This window comes from Lineus longissimus, chromosome 8 (genome assembly GCF_910592395.1).
Source record: "Lineus longissimus chromosome 8, tnLinLong1.2, whole genome shotgun sequence".
NCBI classification, from domain to species: Eukaryota; Metazoa; Nemertea; class Pilidiophora; order Heteronemertea; family Lineidae; genus Lineus; species Lineus longissimus.
Window position 1 is genome coordinate 5,371,409 of NC_088315.1, and position 25,820 is coordinate 5,397,228.

General features: G+C 37.9%; 3 protein-coding genes across 7 annotated transcripts in view; 2 read left to right on the forward strand and 1 right to left on the reverse strand.

Annotated features, from left to right (window-relative positions):
* Positions 1-2,041: 2,041 nt before the first annotated feature.
* Positions 2,042-5,107, forward strand: LOC135492530 (forkhead box protein C2-B-like). Its single transcript, XM_064779047.1, has 5 exons — positions 2,042-2,390; positions 2,970-3,105; positions 3,397-3,439; positions 3,745-3,891; positions 4,580-5,107. The coding sequence occupies exons 1-5, from the start codon at positions 2,045-2,047 to the stop codon at positions 5,105-5,107; spliced, it is 1,200 nt and encodes a 399-aa protein (XP_064635117.1). The 5' UTR covers positions 2,042-2,044.
* A 391-nt stretch (positions 5,108-5,498) lies between these two features.
* The window catches only part of LOC135492069 (adenosine deaminase 2-like), a 60,076-nt gene continuing 39,754 nt past the window's right edge, over positions 5,499-25,820 (reverse strand). The window contains exons 7-9 of one of the 2 annotated variants that reach the window (XM_064778212.1): positions 16,117-16,274; positions 13,466-13,668; positions 5,499-6,681 (exon numbers count right to left, since the gene is read on the reverse strand). In XM_064778212.1, coding sequence (XP_064634282.1) covers positions 6,627-6,681; positions 13,466-13,668; positions 16,117-16,274 — 416 coding nt within the window. In that variant the 3' untranslated portion in view covers positions 5,499-6,626. Of the gene's footprint in view, positions 6,682-7,368; positions 13,148-13,465; positions 13,669-16,116; positions 16,275-25,820 lie in introns of those variants that run through there. The other variant, XM_064778211.1, reaches the window with a different exon arrangement.
* LOC135492070 (FMRFamide receptor-like) overlaps positions 19,586-25,820 on the forward strand; it is a 41,745-nt gene continuing 35,510 nt past the window's right edge. For all 4 annotated transcript variants that reach the window (XM_064778213.1, XM_064778215.1, XM_064778217.1 and 1 more), the window contains exon 1: positions 19,586-19,714. The gene's annotated coding sequence lies outside the window, so the exon portion shown is untranslated. The remainder of the gene's footprint in view (positions 19,715-25,820) is intronic.

A 25,820-nucleotide genomic window follows, 5' to 3' on the forward strand; every position in this document is an offset into this window, starting at 1 on the left:
TTCATATCATAGACCATGTGAAAATAAATTTAGGCCATTTTGAAAAGACCATTTTCACAGGCAGCGTAAGTTTACCACGACATGAAAGTGATGTTTTAAATCAAAACATCACCATAAGCATTTATTTCAATTGAAAGGCATGGACAACTTCAAACTTGCTTGAATAAGCTTGTATTACTTTTCAGGCCATGGTAAACGAACATTGCCCGTGAAAAGGGTCGTTTCAAAATGGCCGAAATTTATTTTCGCACGGTCAAGTCAATGTTTCTAGTATTAAGGAAAACACCAGAACTACGGTAGGCCACGTCTAATAATTTAATACAGACGAGGAGGCTGGCCACTCCGGCCGGAGAATGGTTCGAAGAATCAGCAGTTGGATATTTCGAGCCTGTTTTCAGCAGCGAATTTCAATTTTGTCACTACTACATTTGACTTTGAGCCTCGAATTGCCCAAACACAGAACAGAATTGCGGATTTAACAACTTACAAATGCCAATGCTGTGAATTCCTGCACTGTTTTCTAAGCCAATTTCACATCTTCAAGGATGGACCATTTTCGCCTGGGCCAAAAAAACGATTGTCGCATTCATGATGCCAACCTGAATACAAACAAAAAAGGAGTTACACTGACGCATAACCAGTAATTTTTAAGTTTCGAGTTGTCTAACAGTCTACATTTGATTGAATGTCAATGAAATCATCATCATGCCATGCATAATGCCCGTCCGCCGTGCATTGCGTGGAACAATGTATTCTCATCGACATGATGATCAAGAGCTCGGCGTCCATCCGGACGACGATCAGTTTTTTTCAAAATCCCTTGCCATCGCACCAACATTTTTCACAAAATTCATTTCTTTAGATGTAGAATTTCACCTTGAAACTAAAAATGAGTATCACTGATTCTTATTCACAAGGATGATCAAGGATTTTATTCGTTTTCCACGACTGATTTTTTTCCTCGTGCAGCGCCGAAGCATTGCAAAATTTAGCACTAAGCATTGCGGTAACTTCTCCAACTAAAAAGTAGTGAACATGTTGGCTAAAATCAGAAATGATGTGATCCATTATGATCACGAGATCTTAAATAAGATATCGGACATAAAATATATATTATTTACCTGACAAAAGCTGTCTTAGAGGACAAAAAATGATCACGAAAACACTGAAGTTTACGAAATGTCTGTCGTCTGCAACCACGTGCACCTGCGCGCGCAAGGGGCGGGGTGACGTGATGGCAATGATGTAATGGCTACGTAATGGCCCAAAAATACCAAATCATCATCATCAAATAATGGCTCGATCCTCAACAATTTTTTAGCAGAGTTGTTGCTAAAAGCTGTACATTTGCTAGAAACAAAATATGTTGGTTTAACATGTCGTCCTCTCTTATTTTCACGTGCCAGGGTGTATTCGGGTGTATTCGGGTGTATTCGACCCCCGTTCGCCAGCTTGACAACAGTGCTAACCCTTTCGAGACTCGGGAACATGTTCGCCTGTTCTCGGTCCGTTCCGGAACGGTGGAGAATACACCCGAATACACCCAAGGGAAAGGCTGCCGGGTAAAATATGCAAATTAGCCATGCGCTTTTGTTGTTGTCGCACGGATGTTAAAAATGCCAAATTAAATCAGTTTAAAGACACCAGATGAATTCGATTAGTAAAAAAAATTGCATAGGGTTATTCATAAATATATAGTAAACAAATAGAATAGGTTCTTCACAAAAGACGGTACAGATTATGTGATGAATCAAAGCTTTTGTACTGAGCGTCTCGCATCGTCTGCAAACGTCGAGCTGCCACATGCATGAATACACACAGCAGCGCACGCACTGGTGGAATGGGTGTGGCACTTTTCAAGAAGTTGTTTTTTTCTTCAGGATTAGTTGTTCATCCTGAAAAAAAAACTTCTTGAAAAGGGCCACACCCACTCCAAAACACAGAACACTATTGTTTTACAACAATTATTTTTCTCTCGCCCCATCATTGCCTTTTGCTTTCTTTAATCAGATACAGAAAGATGCTGGGACAAAGACAAAGAGTGATGTCAGAACAGAGGTCTGAGGGGACTATTTTAAATGATGGCCAACAGTACTTTTCCTGGGAATGGGCTTGGGAAACTGAGGACATGGACACGTATTCAGATTTCAACTTCCATGATTATTCCAAGCCCTATCAAGAGATGGAGACACTCTGTGGGAGCCAAGGAGAAGATCTGAGAAGTGTAGAGTGGCTCCTGGACTTCAAAATACCAAATTATTTCCCAGAGAATACGAAAACAGAAATCTCATTTCCATTGCAAAAGCTGCATGAGAGAACTGTTTCTCAGCTGCCCCTATGCTCCTCTGCTGAACCAGCATCAGATCACACATCAGATCAAAATGTAACAGGTAGGGCAGCAAATGTGTGAACATACAGTAGAACCTCTTTTTAAGGACACCCTTGGCCTTGGGACTGACAAGTGCTGTCCTTAATAGAGAAGTGTCCTGATTAGAGAGGTCAAATTGAATGGAAACAACCTGGTCTGTAGAAGGAATGAAGGTATCTTTTAGCTTTTCTCTACCGTGTTCTTGTGACTTGTGAGCGTCAGCAGATTACTGGTTATAATATTAATAAAGTCTACTGACCATAGTCTTGGAGGGAGCTCAATTAATCAGGCTAATTATAAAACATCCGCTGAATATCGGGGCTCATTTAGTTTAGAGTTGCATTTACAGGAACGAAGCAGCACTAGCATGATGGACAGTGAGTAGCAAATATAAGAGGACACAGCGATTGTGAAATGAATGTTCCATTTCCAACTTCAGGACCATGATTCTACTCAAGTGTCAAGTATCATATTTGTTGCATCTAAATCAGCCATTCATTACCCAGTCTGGCAATTGTTCAATCAAATGAATGATTTCTTCGTGCATGTCGGTGTCAGGATAAGTACTTGTTTATCAAAATATGATTTCTTCCTTTTTTAGCTAAAACGCAAACGGAAAGTATATGGAAGACATGCACAAGTACAGAGAAACCACCTTACAACTATAATGAGCTGATTGAACAGGCTTTACTGGACAAGGGCAAGCTAACTGTTGATGATATATATCAGTGGATAGCGTAAGCAACTATACTTACCGAATTGAGGTGCAGTTGTCCTCTTGACCAGTTCCACTTGCATCCTGTTTGTGCTCCTGTCGAGTCCTTAACAGTCAAGCCATCTTTTCTGCATCCTTTTGTGGGCACCACAGCCAGAGAAACACTCGCATTATGGAAATTAGTACATGTACTGGTCCCAAATTGGTCATTTCCACATCGTGATACTGGTAATCTTCAAGGGTCTGGCCCAAGTTCAACTTCATGGTAGTCTGCCCATTGCCTGTAGTTGACAATGTTATTTTGCGGTTTCAGGAGCAGATTTCCGTATTACAAGTTAAAAGACCCACAATGGAAGGTATGCTTTGATGTATTTTAAATTATGCAAACACAACTGTTAGAGGGGAAAGTGTGGTGTCTGGTTGGATGTAAGAATCTTTTTCAAATATCAACACACCAGTAAATTGCAAGTTCGTAATTTTATTTGTAATGTTAGACTGATACATGAAATAATTTGAGAAGAGCTCGATCCCCTGCTGAAAATTTGAATTGTGGCTGTCCCAAGGGTCCGATTGGGTGTAGGTTTTATGATTTCACATTATCACACTTGATACTGAACCAAACACTTGAGGTCCATCACTCTTTCATGTCTTTCATTTACAGGGATGCATCAGACATAGATTGTCTGTCAACAAAGCATTTGTCAAAGTGGAGAAAGTGGGCAAGTGTCATCTGTGGACATACCAGGAGCATGAACGGACCAAGCCTGCAACAGCAACATGTACAATGAAACACATAAAAAACCATTGGGTAATTACGTAATCTAGTTGGTACTAAGTGGCGTGTTACCCTAGTTCCACAAAGCCCTTGTTCAAGAGCCTTGCAGCTCTGTGGTTGTGAATTACTGTGATTGTCTCTACAAATTGCCATCATTATTGATGACACTAAGACAGGACACAATTTCCGTTAGATAATATTGTGGATGTCATTCCATCTATGGGCTTAAGTAGATATCCGAAGATATGTGATTTGTCGATAATTGTATACCCGATCTGACAATGCAATTTCTAATGAGGATAATAACTGTCTTTCATGAACCAGTATTGACATTAGAGAGGTTGAGATTTTGATCTGAGAGTGATCGCAAACGAGTCAAACTGTTTCATTACATTTCTGACAACTGATAATGCAATATATGTCTTCAAAATGCCACCTTGTCCTCTGATCAGAATCTGAACCTTTCTAATCTACAGCCTCGGAATACGGAGATGGACCCCCCTACTTACTATCATATTCTACTTTAATCATCTAATGCCAAGACTAAAAGGGTAGACAGGGATATTCAGCTGCGAGAGCAGGGGAAAAAGTCCCAGGGACATGCTATTAAACAGCACTTTCAGCCAACGTGCACAGCCCAATCTGCCCTCAGTAGTTTGGAAATATAATCCCACCACCCAATAGCCTTTACCTGTTTTGACACATTTCCTTTTTCTTGTAGAAAAAACAGAAGCTCGCCGAGCTAGAAATTGCAAACAAGCAAATTGAAAGCATAGAAAACACACCAACACGACCAATGGCAAAGAAAAAAGTGGAAGCCAAACTGGGAAAGAATGGAGATAAAGCGAGGGTTCCATTAAGGGAAATCTTTGTAAACACAAAGAAACATAACATTAAATTGAAAGTAAGGCCAACATGCGATCATCGAACTCTGCAGACACCAGAGCTGACAACCATCGATGCCAGTCCACTTCAGCTAAAATGTTCTCCAGCATCCAGTCCAGATATCTTAGGTTTTCACATGACATCAAATGTGACGTCCAATGTTAGCGTACCTGAACAGGAGGAAGAGCGAATTTTCAGTCCACTTGAAAAGGAAGACAGGCCAGCTCTTCCCATGCAGATGGACATGAACTCCTGTCGGGTGTTATCGACTAAAACTCTGCCACCAAATATAAGTGCTCTGTTGGATGCAGATAGTAGTAAGTCAGAATACATATATGTCTTTATTAGGCTGATAGCAAAGTGACGGTAACAGGTATTACCACCGACTCCACCTCGCAACATGTGTCAATGAATAAACTTTGTTGTTGGAGGTCAATTCCTCTAGGTCATATCCCTCAAAGTGCTCTAAATCATGCCCAGTGGTATACATGGTGCTCGGAACATCTAACGTCTTCTTTCTCTCTAAATATTACCAACTCTTTATTTATTCTTGATATTACCCATAGAGAAAGTGTTGACAGATTTTATGGAATCTTGGTAATTAAATGGGGTATACAGTATGTGTAAGCTGAAGGAAAAACTTATCTCTGAATGAAAAAAACCATACCCCAGATAAAAAATCCCCATTAAAACTGCACTGTCACCAGATAAACCAGTAACATGCGAGACAGCAATCACACTATTAACCAGGAGACAGCCCTTCCTGCGTGGAAGCAATATTCTGCTCGGGTGAACACTGAGCCTGATGAATAAAATGGTTCATTTCGTCTTCTCACTGCAATCAGAGGAGGCAACCTGAGCATTAACTGGATAAGGTGCCGACTCGCATCCCAATTTCTCTGTGTTGTAAATTTTTATGCTACTCATTTTGTGCATTCTTCACTTTGGGTGTCAAAGCGAGAAATATTGTTAGTATAATTTGCCAACTGGCACAAACTCAACAAAAATAATAATATGTTTTGACTTCAAAATATTCAAGTTGGAGTTCTACCATTGGGGTAAATCATAAAACCAGGCTTTAGGTCAGGCAACACTTTACCAACAGTGTTTTCAACAATTCACTAAACTTAATTGAAATTGGACTTGGAGCAGACTGTGTTAGAGAACTGTCTAACATATGTCTAAGCTGATTTTCAAAAGTGTTCATGATCTGCACATATTAGCTGTATTGTATTGTTGCTGTGCTACCAACAAATTGGTAGCTTTATCAAACCGAGCACATAAAGCTTCAGGCTGATGTCCACCATTCACCTTTTTACAGCAGTAGAAAGAATAATTGACATGCAAAGACCCATTTCTGTATTTTTTGCGAATTATAGTTATAGGCTAAACCTTGCATGTTGACAAATTGACAGAGCAGGAGATGATTGATGTGTCGTTTTTGTCATCAGAAAAAGGAGTGGCTATTGATGCAAAGGGTGCAAGTAAATAGGACTTGGCGGAAAATAATTCAGCAACATTTATTTATGGAGATTCGTCATGTAATCGCAAAGAGGTGCATTTCAGTACTGGGTAGTAAAATAACGTGGTGGTCCAATCATGGCTACTGCAGCAATAAATGAAAACTATCCCAACATTTTACAAAAAGTTTGTTTCAATACCTCCAAAAGATGCTAGTGCAATCAAGTAAGACTTCTGTGGTGGATCGAAAGGCGCCCCAAAAATTGCTGCTTTCAGATGTAAAAGAGGGGCGTATGCCTCCCCATAAATCAATTACTGGACTTGGTCAAATCAGTTTTATGGTCGTATTGTTTAATACAAATGTGCAGGAAATTGGCGACTGGCTAAAGCAAAACTGATCAAGTATATCACTAACTTGCTGTTTACAAAACATGGTTTTTGATAAAAGTAAACTTACCAGTAGGTTTTTGGAAGGCTCTGGAAAAGAAATAGGTTTACAATTTGCCAAGGGCGATAGCCGGAACTAAAGTCTAAATGTATTCATTATTTTACTTAATACAATACAAAACTGATCCATATCCATCCTATACCCCAAAGAAACTAAATGTTAAATGTCATAACCCGTATTGCAATTTACCGAGTGAATTCTAACTTCCCCAAACAAGTGTTTTGTGTTGAAAGACTTTGAATACAGAGTAAGGAATTCCATTAGTATAAACTGGTCATGTGAAACAGACAAAAGATTGATTGACAACTGAACCCAGAGGATTGAGCTAGTGACAGACAATTTTGATATTTTATACCTTTTAATCTTCATTCGCTTGGAGAGAATGAAGCCCAAAACATGATAACCCTAAGTAAATTTCAACTATGAGATTCCATCAGAAGTCTGATGTTAATAGCTATGTCTATTTGAAGCATGACGGATGAATTAGGACAGGAAATAATTTGATAAAGGGATGTAGCTCGATCATTCATAGTCTGTTAATTCAAGTTGACAAGGGGGTACACATATAGAATGTAGGCACAATTTCCTGATTTTTCAGCAACCCATTTGTACACATGTGTACCAGGCGACTCTCTTCTGTGTGTGTATGCAAAAGTATATGAGGATGCATTGATTTTTGATTGCTTACTGCAACACTGTCATTGTGTTTTCGTCATTTCAGCATTTTTGAACCCAATATCTTTCCGGGAAGTCATTGTAGAGTCTGGCCTCTTGGATGATCCACCAAGCACAAGGACCATGTCAGTCATTCCGAACCCACAGTTTCAAGCCCCTGTCGATGAAATAGACACAACTCAACTTTTCAGTGAACTTCTTGTGATGAACTGATATTGTTACTTAAGAAGACAGGGCTGGACCTGACTCCAGGGGCATTCTCAAGGACTGATACAAGTTGGCCTTTATGAGGCCCTTTTGACATACACACATTGGTAAATGCTTAGATCTTGTATTGCCAATCTGACTAAGACCGTAAAATCAGAGATGTACTACAGAAGACATTTTATTTCACATAATCCCTTAAACATTACAAGTGTTCTGGGAGAACATGATTTTTTTCTTCATTTATAATATCACATTATCAGAAGTGCTGATTATTAACTCCAGGATTCATTTTCAACAGTCTTAAGTATGTAATAAGTACTGGTATCATCTAGTTTTGATTGGAAATTTAATAGGTACGGTATCTGACAGCGGTGTTCATGTACTAATACTATGCTCCTGTACAAAAGCAATCAGTGGAACATTGGCGCAGCTGTACCTGCATGTAACATGATATGTTTTTTGCTCAGACAGAAATGCAAAGATATAGTCAAAGAAAGTACAAAGGATTTTGTTTCTGCAGTGAAGCAATTAGCTATTATCAGTATCTTTTCTGTTTTTCAATGACTCAAATACTGACATTTTAGAGAAGTATTTTATTGTTCAGTGTAGCATCTTTTAGGTTTTGACGACTGGGAAAATTTTCAGAACAAAATACTTTTTAGCATGGCAGTACGTAAGCTCTTGTGATATGTTTTTGTCAGCCAAGACAAAAATTTGAAAGTATAGAATATGCTAACCTGTCAATTAGTTCAAAACAAATATGTAGATATAAAACGTATGTATATGCAATGTAAAGGTTCACAGTTGATAAAGAGAATTTGTTTGCTTGCAATTTTATAGAACTTAGTGTTTTTCTATACTTTGTACATTTTGCCCAAATGCAGAGGAATGTGTCTTTGACCCACTTCACTAAGTAGTTACCAAAATGGATGTTTGCAAAGCCAGCACAAGTGGCAGGTATGAGCAGACCTGAAACCTTGCTTTGACATTTAGTACCTTTATAAACTTCAATATCTATATGAGTTCATGAATCAAAACCTCGTAAGTCAAAATGTTGATTTGGCAGCACAGTGGCTCTTTGAAAAAACTTCGGCATTTTTCGATCTGACTTTGGTTAGAGGCTGTTAGCAGTGACTTCTCAGCTAGTGCTACTTTGACAAAAACGCAGATCAATTAGTGCCCACCAACATGCAATAGCCAAGCTCACCATGCAATAGCCAAGCTCACCATGCAATGGAGATGATTGACGGATGTGATTATAGATGTCATTTTCTTGGCTCTGTCCCACACAATAAGATTAATCAAGTCCTAATTAATAGCAAAGGGGTAAAAAGTTCTCTTAATGAGCACCACAAAACCCAGTAATAGAGAAATGTTGCATGCTGATAAGAAGAACAATGAGATTTATGATTATGCTCCCAAGAGGCCGAGGGTTGCTTGCCACATACATGAACCTCCTCGGTCAAGGTAACAGTATGTTTATATGCCCCTAGGATATGCAACTGCTGTTAATAGCTCATTATGTAAATAGAGTGGAACCTCCCTTAGCGGATACCTCTAATAAGGACACCCTCTCTATTAAGGACACTTGTTATGTTCCCAAATTGGTTGTCTTCATTGATTTTGACATCTAATCAGGAAACCTCCCTTTAAAAGACATCATTTGTCAGTTCCGAGGGTGTTCTTAATAGAGAGGTTCTACAGTAGTATCAACCTTAATCAGTGAGAAAGAGCTTGCCAATATTCACATTGGCGCCAGAAAATACGATTTCGCCGATCTTGAATATGATGCAGAAGTTCTTCACACAAGAAGATCCATACATTGATTAACCTGCGTTAGTGATCCATTGAACGTCGTTTGATTCAATAGTACCACTTTGATCATGTTGGCTTGTAATCTCGCGCCATAAATTGATAGTAATATCACTTGTATCCATCGTAAGACCTTGTCCATTTCAAAATTGGAGAAGATAGAGTCTTGAAATCGATATGAACTTGGGGATTGGTGCAAGGAATTAAACTGAGATTGAATTGATGAAGGAGATTGGAAAGTTGCCGATTGAAGCCGTATAATGATTGCTCACTGGTTGTTGAACCATCCCTCTCATGAGTTTAGAAGCTGGCATAAATTCCAATCAACAGCGACTAAATTTAATTTGAAGGCTACACCACATGCTAACAATATTCAAGTCAGCAATGACAATTATAGATGTCATAAACATGATGAAGAACACATCATAAAATTGAGGTGAAAGTGTCAAATGAAAGTTGTGGATCTGGGGCTAGATGGCTGAACAAAAACACCTGTCAGCCTAAGGTTAAAAGATTGCAACAATTTCTATACATGATTCAAATGTAAACACAATGATAAGGCTGAGCCAATAGTGACTCTTTTCAGCTTGGAAATGCAACTTTCTCCAATCGAATTCAATTCATGATACCTGAATCCTTTATGTCTGCTTGTCTGCTTCACAAAGATGGTTAAAGGCCGTCTATCTAGAAATGTCAAGACTGTTTCGATGAAACTGCCTAATACGATTAAATCAATCACTCATATGAAAGACAAATTAAATTTTACAGTAACCAACTCGCATATCACAGACTGGAAATGTTCCTAACAAGCAAATTATCACCACTTTAAAGCTGGATAGCAAAATCAATAGATATGACTAGGCAAAGAGGATTTGGAAGCAATTTGATGGAAGTCTCAAGTTTAACAGGTTTAGCAGTAATTTGATGGGCATTACATTAGTAGCACTCTGCACTTTCACCATGTTCACTATAAAGGCTTATGTTAAAAAGGTGATATCTCAGTCATCTCATAAGATCATCAAAAAGTTTTCACATTTCCTCACAATTTATCCCAAACGCACCAAATTGTTGTCACAATTACTGCAGAAATCATGAATGTTGCAAAGAATTGGTGAAATTACGAGGTTCTATCTCCATGGATTTGATGTTTAATGGACTGTTAACATCAACCAAATGGAAATGAACAGACAAATTTCTTCAAAAAGTCAAAATTATATCATTAAGGAAAAGGCAATGGTTTGTCTGCATACAGTGTGTGAAAATCCAAAGGCAATAGTTCATCAACTCAAGCCACATTATGTCATACAGTGGCATCAAATTGCAATGCAACCTAGAATTTCCAGAATGTGCTAACAAAGTTGTGGAACACAAACCAGTACAAGAGCCTGGAGTCAATGGCTAAACAATTCCTTATCATGTTTCCATCATCCACATTGCATGAGGTTTCATCAAGAAATGTTATTATGTCATTGCAAATGCGTCAATCGGGAAACCGTCAAGGCAAGAGGTATGCCAATATCCCCTCAAGAAACAGTAGCCAAGGAATAACTTTTTGACTGTAGCAGTGAAAGACCAGAAGTCTGCCAACTACTTCTTATTGAGTTAGGGATAAGTGGTGGTGTTGGATAACCCGGTCTTTGATTTCTCGTCATGCTCATAGGGGTGACCTTGGGTGGAATGACACTTGTGAAAATCTAATGCCAGTTGGTTAGGTTAACAGCTATGTCAAGCAGACTCCTAGAGAATGATCAGAGAATGGCAGACTGTTTCTCAGACATAAGCCTCAATAGCAACAAGTGTTTTGGCCATTCTCAGAGAACATACTACCTGAACACAGATTTTCAATCAGACAATGGTTTGCTAATAATCATACAATCTGAGATCCAAGTTTATTTCTGATTTCTGATTACATGGATTGATATGTGAAGTGAACAACACATGTTTTCAATCATGATGATGATATAACAAAACATTATCTTCTGAAATTATAAACTAATTATTGAAAATTACATACATCTGTTGAGAAATCACAAATTCATGATAACCTCCCAACATTAGTGCAGTCAACACACCGGCAAAGGCTTAGTATAAAACAACTGAACCGCTTGTCACAATTTTGTTTCTGCTCATTTCTAGTTTTTGATAAATGCTTCAAGCCATATAATGTTATCGGAATACTCAACATTTACATTGTAATTACATCAGTAAAATCTTTATAGACCTTGGGGCTTTTTTAAACAAGAAAAAACCTGCCTTTTAATGTGAGTGAATTAAAAGAACGTCACACCAAACTTCATCGGCATACCGTCTCGATGATAGAGTAGATGAAGCACCATGTCTAACTTTTTTTGGAAAATTTTCTATCTGCCTAAGGTTATATAATATAAGTTGTCAGTAAATTAAGTTCTGATAAAAAATTGCTAATTCAACTAATATCTGTTGCTTAGAATCCTCTTACCCACCCTTACATTTCGTCGCATGTAAAACAGCTGATAAAGCCAACACTTATCATAGCTACAGGAAAATCTGTCAGTCATTATTATAGTAAATGATCGCCTGCCTGGGATATGATTTCGTTAAGTTTATGATAAACAACACCAGTTCATCACCAATTCTGTAATGTAGCTCACCAAGTCATTAATAATTCAATTGACTGTAAAACCATTGATCCAAATGGCGACAAAAATGTTTAAGAATGTCATCAAAATGTCAAATGAATAATTACAATAAGGTAAGCTTAGATCAGTTTTAGGTTTCTTTTCCAAATCCAGGCCGTTTCATGCCGAAACGAAGAATCATTGACAAGTATTTGATTACATTTACCGGTAGTTTTGCTGGCAAATAATTCATCAGGTGATGTAGTGATTAGTTCCTAAATTCAAAATTCAAAAATCAAACAGAAGTTAAACAAATATTTCTAGGAAAATGTCACGGTTTTGTCGACAATGCTAGATAGAATTTCATGTCTGTAAATTTACATTTGCTTGAATTGTTATAACAGCTGAAAACGTTTTGATTAAGCGATGATTGGAATGCTTTAATGTATGGCATGGATGGAGAGAGTTTAAAACATTTAAGTCTTGCTGTAAAAAGTATAAAGAAAATGATAATTTGATCCTACACATAATGATTATCAAGACTTTTCATGAAACCCATCCTAGTTCCTGACGTGATGATGAGCTCCAAAAAGCACCATATTAACTCTTCTACAATTCTACAATTCTATAACTTATATTCAATTCCAGTTTATTTAGACAAAAATGTCTTGTCAGAGATTGCATTTTTAGACAAACATCATTGTCCTCAATCATGACAATAAATTTTAATTCCATGATGAGCCAAAGAAAATCAGTGAAACCAGATTGACAACTATTATGAACTCAGTGGGTTTAAGAGTACTTCTTATTGAATAACCCAAATCAATTCCATCCTAATTCTATTTGACAAAACTTCTGCCATTTCTTCTGATGAGTGTCTGGGTTAAAAAAGTTGACCGAAAACATCATTTTCAAGGCTTAATTTCCAGAATTTCTCACATGGAATGAAATGTAATGGAGAATCATGACAATTCTAATGCAAAGTATCTGATTATTACTACATGATAAGGTCAAAATCTAGTCTCATTCTGCAGTGCCAATGAATAGAATGTGTAACATCATGAACATGATCTAATCCATGACTTCCTAGAGCTTATAACGATATGTCCCAAATTGTTTGAGTGTTGCAGTTATCCACTGCATCCATTTTTTTGTCCAGAGCTTGTACGCAGCCACCTTTTTTTCTTGCAACATTGAGCTATACCTGAATGACAAGAAAGGATTAAGTTTTGAAATTCTACTGTCTTTTGGATGCTCACATTTTTCACTAAGACAGATTTGATTGCATTAAAGTGGTCTTATTGCAGCCTTCTGGTTGTGACTTCGTCCTTCCGGTTGTGACTTCGTCCTCATGTCCTCATCAAACACTACAGAAGTTCTCTGTGTTTAACTCATTGACAAGTACAATGATATTCTATGTGTTTTCTATTGCCAAAAATATTGGCCCATTAGTTGTTGAGCAAGGGTTCAAAGTCTATTGGAGGCAATACATATCTACATGTATTCCCAATGAATATCTTACCTGATTGAATTGATAGCTAGTTGCTTCAGGAACCGAAGGTCACCCTTAGCACCAGCTGAACCCATGAAAATTTCATAAAAATCATGTGACAGGGGGTCAGAACCCCATATACCAGGATCGTCGGAACTGACCACAATGGAGTAGTTGTTTGCGATGAGGAAGGCAGCAGGGTGGTTCCGTAGATCATCAACGAGGTGCAGTACCTGGAATGGGAAACAAACAAATCGGTCAGATGAAATTGTACATCAGTTTCCAGTTTTAAACACCTTAACCATGACAAAACTCAAAACCTTGACTATTTTCAGGACAAGGATCCATTCATTCACCTGTCTTTTTTCCATCAACATCTTTAGAGAGATTTCCTTGAAGTGAGACAACAAGAGAGAGGGAAGATTATGTTTCCTTGTTGCGACCACTATTTGAACGTTAGGATTGACACAGCTGTTTTTTCTGGGTCTGCATCTTTCTGACATTTCTCCACGCAATCTATCCCACAATAAAGAAATTAGCAAAATCTTGAATTGGAAGGATGACAGCGGTGTGCCCGGCAACAGATACACAAGGATATCATAATTACCAAACAGAGAGACACCCACACCATCTACAAATGACAGCTACAATCTTTGTAAAGGTACCGGGTAGTTTTTGTAGAATAAAAAGAAAGTTGACTTGTCAAAGGGATGTGTTTCATAAACTTCCACTGCAGACTGCGATATTGCAATATCTAAACCATGATAACCCAAACGCAAGAAAAATTGAGCAGCTGTGTACAACATATAAGCTCAGAGATGATATTGCAAAAGGTTACCATTGAGACGATGTGCCTCTTCTGTACTGAATAAAAACCAGGCTTACTCTGAGATTATCTGTGCAAGACAATTCCTTGGTAACCAACAGTGGAGGATCAGAGTGGCTTTGGAATTTTATTCCAAATAGATACCAAAGATAGACCTAGTTTTTGCAGTGTGACGTGGGGAGTCTTGGGGCATATTGGCTAGAGTGCTAGAATACAGACTGAGAGCTGGTGGGTTCAAATCCCTCCCAAACCCTTTGCAAAAACCACGATTATGTAAGAAATTTAACTGAAAACAACTTTTAACATTGCTGTTGGGTAGACAGATCTACAAATACTATCAACACTAAGTTTCAGCAAATTGCTTGCACATCACTGCACTACAGTATTGTGTATTTCTATTTTCCTGAGCCACGAGTAAATACAATGACAATGAACTGCATACCGCTTTAAGAGTGTGTATATCATCAGGTTTAGCAATATGATAAGCTTCCTGGACATAAATCCGGTTTCCTTAAGATGGCTTATGACTATAAGGTTTCTCTTCATGAGTTCTGGTAATCAACATAAGATGTGACATATGTAACCGGAAGCCAAGAACATTATACATTTATCATACACAATTTTATCAGATGAAAGGTCATAAAGGCAACCAGTCATCTTATGCAGAGAAAATCATAGATGTCTGACATCAAAACCTGATGTATGACGATATAAATCTCCATCACCAATTATTAGAGTGCAAGCTCTTTCCCATAATTTCAACCCAACTTTCAACAAAGATGACAGAATGGCTCTTGAGGTGGACATTTGATGAACCATTTGTGGCTAAGGAAAGTTATACTGAATTGGATGAAATATCCTTGCTGATAGGCTTCAAATGTGACTACGATATATTTAGAGCCATCCAACCAAAATAGGTTCATCTGATAATTCTTTTTGCAAGCCAATCCAACTTATATGCATTGCGTCTTTTAAAGAAATAACCCGGATGAAATTCTATTAAACCTGCACATTTTCACTTACACGTGATAAGTATTAAGCCGGTTTCAAATCAATCAAAGCCAAGCATACTTCCAATATTTTCCATCCCAATATGGATATTCTTGTGAATTACATGTCAGAAAAATTCATATCAAATCCGCCTATTGAGATTTGTGTCACACAAAATGGCCATTATACTGCCAATGCATTATATAACATTAATGAATCCTGCCAGAGACAGCTATGAATTAATTGCCAATTAATTTGTTTATTTCTTGGTAAAGGCAAGTATGGATGCTCTCCCAGAAGTTTTGAGTGTGATTCCAGCTGAAAATCTTTGAAGAGTGTCATTTTGCAATCGACTAAAGACCCACAACCCATGCAGACAAGAAAGTGCTTATCAGGACAGCTACGTAGTCAATGAATTAGTCGCAGCCAAGCGATGTCCACTAAACTACTCTCCCCAAGCCTTTCACATGCTACAACTCACCTCCAACCCATCATTACCGTCATCAAATTTATAAGTGCGGTACATCCGTCGATGACCGAATGAGACAGCTCATGCAAATCTTCTTAGGAACTAATCTCCATCTCTTGCCTCAGGATCACAACATCACTCACAAGTACGGTACTATGGGTTTTTCAAGTATGGATTAAATCTATACTTGGTTTTTCTTTCAAAATCTTTATGTTCTTGTAAGCCCACGTAACAATGCAAGTATGCAAGAACCCCCATTTAAGTCTCATTCATTCACTGTGATAACGACTCGGGTGATCGAGGCAAGGTGGAATCTTAATTTGTGACTTTGTCATTAACAGAGGACCGTACTCCAAAATTATTGATTTTCATCTAGTCAAATTACATTTCCTGTACCTGATTGGAAATAGGATTCACTTCAATAGGGATGTCCTTCTCCTTCAGCATCTTGAGTATCTTGGGGTGTTTCACCACAGCATAGCCATGGCCGATTCTTGAGCAGTTGAGCAAGACAGCATCATAGAGGTTGTAGTCAACTGAGGTCCCATCCCAATCTGTAAGCGTAAAAATGATCAGGTTGTAAACACAAAAATCGCATTTTTAATCTTATGCAATGAACATTGTAAACTTATCTGAAAAGAAAATGCGACAAAGTCCAGAAGTAACAATGTTTGTCATGCAAAATACTCCAATGATCACAATGCAATGAAGAGGCTGTATTCAATGGATAAAATGTATTGTCCTTATCTGAAAAGAAGATGGTACATTCTCCAGAAGTAAGAATGTTTGTCATGGACTATGCCCTAACGGACCATCACAATGCAATGAAGAGGCTGTCTTTGATGCATGTATTCTCCTTATCTGAAAAGAAGATGCTGTACTCTCCAGAGAAACATTGCTTGTCATGCTATCACAATGAATAGGCTGTATTTATTGGAAGTCCTTTACTACTAAGCTGTGGCGATGCTGCTATACTGTTTAAAAGTAACATTGCTAGTCTTGCAAAGGATCTGCTCATCAATCCCTGAACCTACTTCCTCTGTGGTCTATAGCGTTCACTTTCTGGTTATGCCACAAGTAAGAGAGAGTCTCACTAATAAGGTTCCCTGAAGTGGGGGGTTTTAAACTTGCTAGGGAGAAGGGAACTCTCTTTGAGATCATAGGTTGGCAGAAACCAGGCTCTTTGAAAGGTTAACATACCAACAAAAAAACATAAGAGAAAGTCACGCAACTTGACAAGAAAAGAACGAACGTCATCAAAACCTTATCAGGAATGCCTGACATCCCTGGACCCAAAGTGCTCTTCTCTTCAGAAAGTTGACCTTACTTAATCACAGCTACATTGAAACTGGAGATTTTACAACAAAGAATATACCAGAATCTACTAATCCATGAGGTTTATCATACTTTAAGCCTCTCAACCCACATTGATATTCCTTTTCATTGAAAAAAATATGATTGTAGCGAGTTAAAATTTATACCGACTTTGAAAGGAGAGATGACACGTTTGTTCAAAGAGATTTTAAGTCCAAAGTAGAGTATGATACCCACCCTCAGGGACATGTTTCCACGATTGTGTGAGATGTCATCCGAAAAAGATTACAGTATAGCGCAAACTAGCAGCTTTAGAGCTGGCATGATCATGACATTGCCATTCCTACAAAACTCACTGATGGAAAAATGCTTATAGCAATGTTTTTAATAATCAGAAATCTCACAATCCAGTGCCTGGTTTTTCAATACAAAACTTTGTCACTAAGAAATGGTGTTATCTCCTTCAGTTAAACCCTTCCACTTAGGTTTAGAGTATGTCTTATGAAATTTGATGGACGATACCCAACAATCAGATTTGTGCTTATTGGTGTCATGCTTTCAAACATTCCTTTATTTCAAAGATCGACAGGTATTGGACCCGTGACTTTGAAGTGAGATTCAGACAAGTGGGAAGGCGACTTCACCAGTGGATTCCGTGACAAGGGTATATCTATATCGTACATCACAGGTGGTGAAATGTACACCAGCGGTTAAAAAGTACACAAACGGTTTAGAAGAGGGTGGAAACCTACGAATTTCAACTAATTTTGTGTGAAAATTTACACCGAAGGTAGTGGCAACGTGAACCAAAAATAGTGGAGATATATACCAAAGGTGACAGAAATATCAACGGATGTACGTGATACTAAAGGTTATTTTCAAAGATAAAGATTGTGCATAAACAGTTGGAGTTTGTATCAAAGGTGAATGGGGATATGCACCAATATGGTGGAAATGTCACTAAATGTTGTTGTGTTCAGCAAAGAGAGAGGAAATGCACATCAAACCTGGCAATGTTTTAAATCTTATTATCATCGAACTGGCTAAATTATGAAAACTCGTAACCCACGCTGGAAAGAATTACTGTAATCTTGTGCTGATAATCCTGCCTGTTTCTGACATTTCCTTTGTAAAAGGCAGACATATGTTTTTCTCTAGCATTAAAAACGCGTGGAATGGATGTAAAGGAAGTCTTTTTTCTGAAGCAAAGTCACTCTAGGTTTGGCTAAAGGCATAGTAATAAAAAAATGCTCGGATCCAAATCTTTCACTTATTCACTTTTTGAAGAATTTTGGTATGACTAAAAGGCACTTTCGTCTTACCTGCATGTATAACTTCCAGAATCTTATGACTGCTTTTAAATGTCAATGTGAGTAAATAGGCCTAGCATCCCCCCCCCCCGAGAAGGGCCGTTTTGTCTTTTGAATTCATTGTTCCTTAAAAGGTCAGGTAAGATCTGCATTTAATAGTCCTGCCAACCTTTAAAATGAAATTTTAGCACTCCCGAGATGTTTGGATTACCCAGCCTGATGTATATCCTTTATTCTTTAGCCACATGTTACATTAGTTTAGTACTCTTTAATCAGTCAAACCAAAAATGAACATGTATAGAAAGAAAAATTGCCAAACCTCTTGATTTTCGTTGGCGTTCTATTTTGAATGAAAACGTATGCTTGCAGTGTTGTATAACTGTTCTGATGATAAGAGCTGGGGGCTATACAGCACATGGAAGAAACTTTTAACTGAGTCCAAGTTTGAGAAAGCTTTTTATGATATGCTTTGTCAATTTTGTGTACAATTTATATCAGCTTCCGGGCTTATCTGACATTTATATTACCACCCACATAAACCGTGTTTTCCAATGTTTCCTGAAAAGTTCTGAAATTTTTTTGCAAAGTGATATCACTGAGACCAAAGATTGACAAAGATACGTATCGTGGTAACCGATATCTCAACAAGTTTTCTACCAGTAGCTCTAAGTACATCTTACAATAGGCCAGAGGGCTTTACCAAATAAATTAGTCTATAAATAAATCAGTTTCCATGACTGTTTCTCATTTTGGTTGGTCGTTAGCTTCATTTTTTGCTAATAAACATACCCCTAACTTTATAGGCTGTGTATGGCCTTGCATTATCTTGAGATACTCCCCCCTTAACATAAAAGGGTGCATGGTAGTTGTAGATTCAGAAAATTTAGCTCAAAATCAATAATAACAAAGCTTCCTAATATAATTTGTGGCCAAATGGTGATCATTATCGACACGACAACGAGGTCAAGGTAGTTTTAACCAACTCTTTGATGACTTTGTAACAACGTTTACCTAAGTTAAGCAAAGTCTCACAATATCATCGACTTCTTTTTCTGAGTAAACAACAGACACACAACTGAATTTGCTGAAATCACCAAAAATCCATATTTCATATAACAAATATGTAATTAATGAACGAACTAGAGAAACACAATTCCGATAATCTCTCAATGCGGGTATTACACACTACAACCCCTGACATGAATGGTTCAATCCAGAGAACCATGTGTGATAGTCTACCAAAGTGCCCACAGTTTCAAACTTCGCACTGGCAAAGGCACAGAGTCTATACTTTTGGATTTGGAGTCATATGCTGGTCTTGTTGGAAATATCGAGAACGGATACTTAGATTAGCATCTTTTACCTTAAAGGTAAGCAACCCACACTTTTTATAGGCATTTTGACAATATAGCTGTTACTGAATTGTCGACTTGGATTCTGCAGTATATAGCATGCCAGATGGCTCTCAGGTTACTTTTGCTGACATAATCTTGTTTAAAATTTGAAACAAACTGGATTTCACTAACAGGGTCAAGAATCTGATTTAAAGGTGACCTGAAACGCTTTTATTAAAATTTTAACTTGGGGTATATATCGGTAATAGGGCATAACATAAGAAACACAAGTGGGAAAACCGCATAAAAATCAAACTATACTCATCATAAAGTTATAACAGTCTGTAATTCGAATATTCCAGGTGGTGCAGGAAGAACAAATTGATGATGAACATTGTGCTGTACTGAAATATAGTTATGATAGTTTCATGCTTATATTTTAATTACCTTGTCACAGGTATGAGCTTTTAGTGAACATGTAAATGTCCAATTTTAAAATATAGGCAAGAAACTATAAAAAACATTATTTCATTACAGCACAATGCACATCATCAGTTTGTTCTTCCTGCACCACCTGGAATGTTTGAATTTTTTACCTGCCATAACTTGAAGATGGGTAGTTCTAAAGACTTGCCATTCATCAATGCTGATAGTAGATAAGTTTATCAAACAACACTTGCCTCATTCTCATTAATGGATTGGGCAGGAATCACGCAGGATGTCACAGATGTTAAAATTCAGAGCATTGACTGCTGATAATGATTCAGACCTGTTTTTTGACAGGTGTTAACACAATAGAAGTGGTGGTGGGCAATGTCTCCAATAGAGAGGTTGAGAAGAATTTCTGCCTCCGCCTCCACCTCCACCTCACCTTTGAGACTGCACTCATATAGTGATCGACACTCTCGACTTTGCTAAGCTGAAGAACATCTTCAAATTTTTAGTCACAGAAGCATTTGAAATTCTAATGTGGACTTACATGTAAGCCAAAGGCGGAAATGATATTTCGCAGATCTGAGAATCTGCAAAATCTTTTAAAAGAAAACGCCCGCAAAAATGTGGCGGTTTACAGTAATAAATTCAATAGCACTATACCATAACTCATATCCCAAGGATATGAACATAACTGCCAATATTATCTCCAGAAAGTCATTAATAATACCGTATCAAATTGTAAACATTGGCAAGAATTGCTGTTTCTACTGATAGGCAAATTAATATGCCTGAATGACATGTTATGATAGTGCCAACGACAATGATACATCTGCGTGACATTATCGTTTTACCAGTTTCAATCTCGCCAGCAAATTGTGATAAAATCTTGATCCGTCCGGTTTCTGACTGGAAACATAAATCAATCACTTCATTCGAGGATTCATTGTATACGTAACTCATTGATTATCAATTGATATCAGGTCTGAAACAAATTTTCGTCATACAAATTGAAAATATTACAAACCACATATTACACATCGATACGTTCACTTTCCATAGTCTTGTGATCGATATGTTCACTTTCCATAGTCTTGTGATAATCTACAGTTGATTAAAAACCAGCTATAGGTCTTGCTAGGAGATTTCATTTAGCCTGTGTGTGGGATCTTTTCCCATTCCCAGACAAAACCGGTAACATAAGGTTACCGGGTACAAAGAATCTCTTAAGTCTCTATCAAAGAATGAAGCAATCGATGTGAAGAGACTTGCCCAAGGTCATGAGCAAGGTCGTCTGCCATGGTATATCGAAAATACAAACTAACTTTTTCCTATAATGCAAAAATCCTGTACACATATTATCAACAACCTTAGACATGGCTTTTTACAAAAAAAGCTGATGAATTCCAATAGACTGTTTCCACTTCAATGCGAAAACCTATGATTTTCACATGAATAACTATGTGGAAAATCAATATATCAATTCTTCATTTTGTTGCCGCATCAGTTAACATCTGACAAAGGATTTGTCTAAGGATTTTCTTCACCAGACAATTAAGATTTCAAGAACATTCTCTCATATCATCTGAGGGTGAATTTTCAAATTATCATGAAGCGAGAAGTTATGGTGGTGATACATAGGTTGCGATTCAAATTAATATACCTCTAATGGACCACATTCATTCTCCAGACTCTTTTGTCAAAAGAATTTAAAGGGGTAAGGCACTCTTTTCAGTTACATTTGTCCCTCCCTCATTTCAGCAACCACAAAGGACTGATAGCTAGGTAACCCCTTCCCCCCTCAAAGGGAAAGTCCAATCTCAGTATGCCTGAGGGTGAGAGAGGTAAATTGGTTTGAAAAGCTATCATTGAGACACGACTTGCTACATGATAATTTGAAAATCGTCACGTAGCAAGTTTAAAGCCTCAATGAGTTTTGTGAAAATGGCGGACACTTTAAACGCCGAACAAGATTAGATTTTGTTGAAAACCATTCGGATCTGATCAGTGAGATCTTGATGGAATTCGAAGAGAAATTGATGGGAATGTGTAATGATGTTAGCAGTTTCTCAAGATTCTAATTCATTTAAAGTTAAAAAAAATCTTCAAGGACTATTAAATCATGCGAAATGTGTGTCAAGATGATGATTGACTTTAGCCCAGTTAATGAAGGAGCTGAATGAAATCCCTTTGGCAGATTTACTGAATAATGCCTTACTTGTAAAGTCTAAAGAGGGCTTGACTGATATTGAAATCATTGCCGCAAGCTTGGGTAAAAAAATGTTTCTCGTTATTAAAGATAACTATAATTCAGAAGGATTTGACAGGCCAGATATAGTTTGCTTCGTTGAGGTTTAGAACTGGGCCATATGGTGTGCTCGTTGTGCTTTTCTTCATTGCACTGGAAAACAAATTAGTTAACATGGTTAATGAGATTTTCTTTATTAGGGATTTAGGAAAATAATAAGCATTCTGTCATTTTCAATTCCATGTTGTAGCGCTAATGATAGCTGGATGATTGTTTAGTAAAATGCCACCATTGTGCGGCAATATAGATCAAAGAAATCAGAAGTGTCTTCAGAGCTATAGACTCAATCTTTTTTTTATCAGAACCTGCTCTGAATCTATTCTGGTTAGCGATATTTGTTCTATGAAAACCCGATTCCACTCTTGCATTTTCCTGCTGCGATCATAACGGGAGAAAAACTCGGCTCAGTAAATCAAACTGCTTGCCAGTGCGGTTGATGGGAAGTGAAAGTATCACTGAAAGATGCTCACCACACCAGTGGGTAATTTGTAATCACCAAATAACCGTTTGGGCGAAGTTCAGTTTTCCCACGGTGGCAATTGCAGCCGAAAAATGGCTAAGTAGAATCAGGATTAAAAGGTACAGGGTAGAGGTAATAATTTGATGCCTCATTGATTACAGCAACCTATCATGAAAATAGCAAAGCGACAGCACAGCAAGTGGCTCCCTCAGTCTGGTAGTGGTTATTCAAAGTTGCTATGCTCCAACGCTCATCACTTTGGTCAAAATGGCAGCCAAAACTGACACTCACTGCCCCTGCCGAGTGCCTTGGACCAAAAAAGACAAATTAAAACTTTTAACCAATGAATCAAAAGTTGTATAAAGCAACTAAATCCAGGGTAGGCATTGCTAGAAAGCCAAATAAAGATTAAGGCTCTCCCTTGCTCTTTGCGAAACCATTGAGGTCCCTTTGGTATACAAAAGCTGGCTATTTAGATTTTAGAATCTTCCATTGTGAACATTTCTATCAGCCCTTGGGACACTTGTTTGTCTGTCTTTTTTCTCCAGGAGCCCCAAGCCCAGCAAACCAGTGCTTCTATAATTGACCATATCAATGAACTTTTTTAACGCACCTCTAAAAATATTCTTTTACATGCCTCTTCTTTTATCAGACATGACAGCCAAAGGCTTGCCTCATCCAATATATTCACAATGACAGAAAAAGAAAAAATTGTTAGCACAAAAATTCTGCTAATTAAAAGGTATAATCCTATTCAATAATTTCCAACATCCCTTTCTACTTCAATTTTTGTTGCAGACCTCTTTTCATCAATACATTGTGATAACTTCCCAAATGCAAAAACACTTCTGGGCAGCTTTTTCCACACTCCTCTTTGATATGAACTTTCTGCCTTTTCAATCAGTCAGGGGTATAGACCGATACCAGCAATGATGGAATTAAGTTATCATCCAACACCTACACTTTCACCCATGTCTACCATGAAGTCTGAGCTCGGATAAATGGCTAATGCTGATGAGCATTTTGACCCATAAGTTAGCCACAAAGAGGCCCCCCAGTGCCAACAGTCTCATGCCGACAGTGGGATCAAAATTATAGGACTGCTGTTCCACAAACTTTATGAGAGAACAAAAATCGCCTGCAGTTATAAGACAACTTAGAGATCTAGTATCTGTCCGTCAATCCAAAAACAAGCCTGAACTGATGTGAATGCCGTTTTCATCATCACGACTCAATAAATGTAACAAGACGTTAGAGTTAACCTAGCTCCCATCGGGCCAAACTGATCGACACATTGGCAGAATCCAACTACTTCGTCACACGAGGTGCAGGTGCACCATCATTTTTAATTTCAGAAGGAATTCCCTCAAGATTCTTGCACTGATGTACCGTTCTATCTTCTTTCATCAGACGGAATGATCATACAAAATTAGTATTCATTCCCAGGGCAACTCCCTAGTACTTCTGTTTCACTTTCCAACAACAAAGCTCTGATGAATAAAATATGAAAGTACTTGTTTTCTCAATATGATTTGGCTGACAGACAACAGGTGCAAGAGTAAAACAAATATCTGGCCTTCTATATCCATTAGATAATCGGCAATAGACATGATAGAGGACATGTTTGTCTATTTTCCCAATTTATTGTACTTCGCAGTACCTAGATGACCAATGAAATAGGGGAAGGGCGGGGCACAAACCAGATTGCCATTTAATTGTTACTTAGTTCGAACTATTCTTAAAGGATGGTTGGTCACGTGCCATGCAAATGAGCTAAGAATGAGTGTGATGACCAATATTGCTTCTGCTTTATCTTCAGTCCAGTTGCAGAAACTCTTTGAGGTCTGGCTATGCTCCCTCCAGTTTTTCCTTGACACTGCATGATGACCAATACAACCCTGTCAATTCCCCCACGCAGTAACCTGAATGTGACATTGCTTGATCTATTTACTCGACACAGTACTGCAGCTACTTTTTCAAACTGCCTTTTTCGACTGGCATTTATCGAGCCCTCTTAGGGCGAGTATCTAATGAGGCTTAACTAATAAAAATGCACGAAGTGGTTCTTTGCAAAATCTGCATGTCAAACTCCTTACTTCTGCTTCAGGCAAATTTTCTTTACGCACCATCAGGCCGCTTTTTGTTTGCTGAATGGTCAGAAAGAATAATGGCATTTATTTCTTGTCATCCACGTTTAGAAAGGGTTTGCACAGCTGGCCTTGATCAGCAAAGGCAGCAGTAATGTAAATTATTAAGAAGAGAAGCCAATTTGGATATAACTGTTACCTTGACCAGCAAAAATCCTGGTGACCAGTAATAATAGCCTGTGACAACAGATGGCAAGGATATTTTTTGTTTCTATTTCTAGCTCAAACATCCACTGTAAATGTTTTTATGCAGCTGGTTAGCATTAGGTTCTTCATTCTCTCAGTTCTGTTTGAGTGATGAATGTTGTCTTCTTCTGTAGCTGATCAAGTTTGAAACTTCATTCTTAGTGATATCGATGCAAGTGCACGTGTAGACTCCTGTCCCTATCCTATCTGAGAAAGAAATACAACCAACATACTCTCTGACCTTTCAAACTCCTATCCCACAGGCGCACATCTATACAAAAGGCACAAATGTTTTTATCACAACCACTTTACATACAGCTCACAGATCTGTTTGAAAGATCTACCGAAGCAGATTCAGACAGGGTTCTTACAGAGCAATATTTCTGGTTCCTTTCAACCGATAATTTCCCACATGAACCCAGAGAAAAAAGCGTAACCCATGTTTGATGTCTATTTATTGTTTCTTAATGATAGGTTTGCCATTATTATTTTTTATAGGCAGCTTCCAGCTATTGTGACAATGATTCCAAGCATCTTCCTGGCACTTTTTCAAACATATTCAGGCACTTTTTTTTATGAGAAGAAAGGGTCCCCCAGCTTCCCTGACAA

Excerpts from the sequence above, each read along its gene's own strand:
- LOC135492530 (XM_064779047.1), top strand. The coding sequence starts at position 2,045 with ATGTCAGAACAGAGGTCTGAGGGGACTATTTTAAATGATGGCCAACAG. Across the intron at positions 2,391-2,969 it reads ATCAGATCAAAATGTAACAG|CTAAAACGCAAACGGAAAGT; the intron begins GTAGGGCAGCAA and ends TTCCTTTTTTAG. Across the intron at positions 3,106-3,396 it reads GATATATATCAGTGGATAGC|GAGCAGATTTCCGTATTACA; the intron begins GTAAGCAACTAT and ends TTGCGGTTTCAG.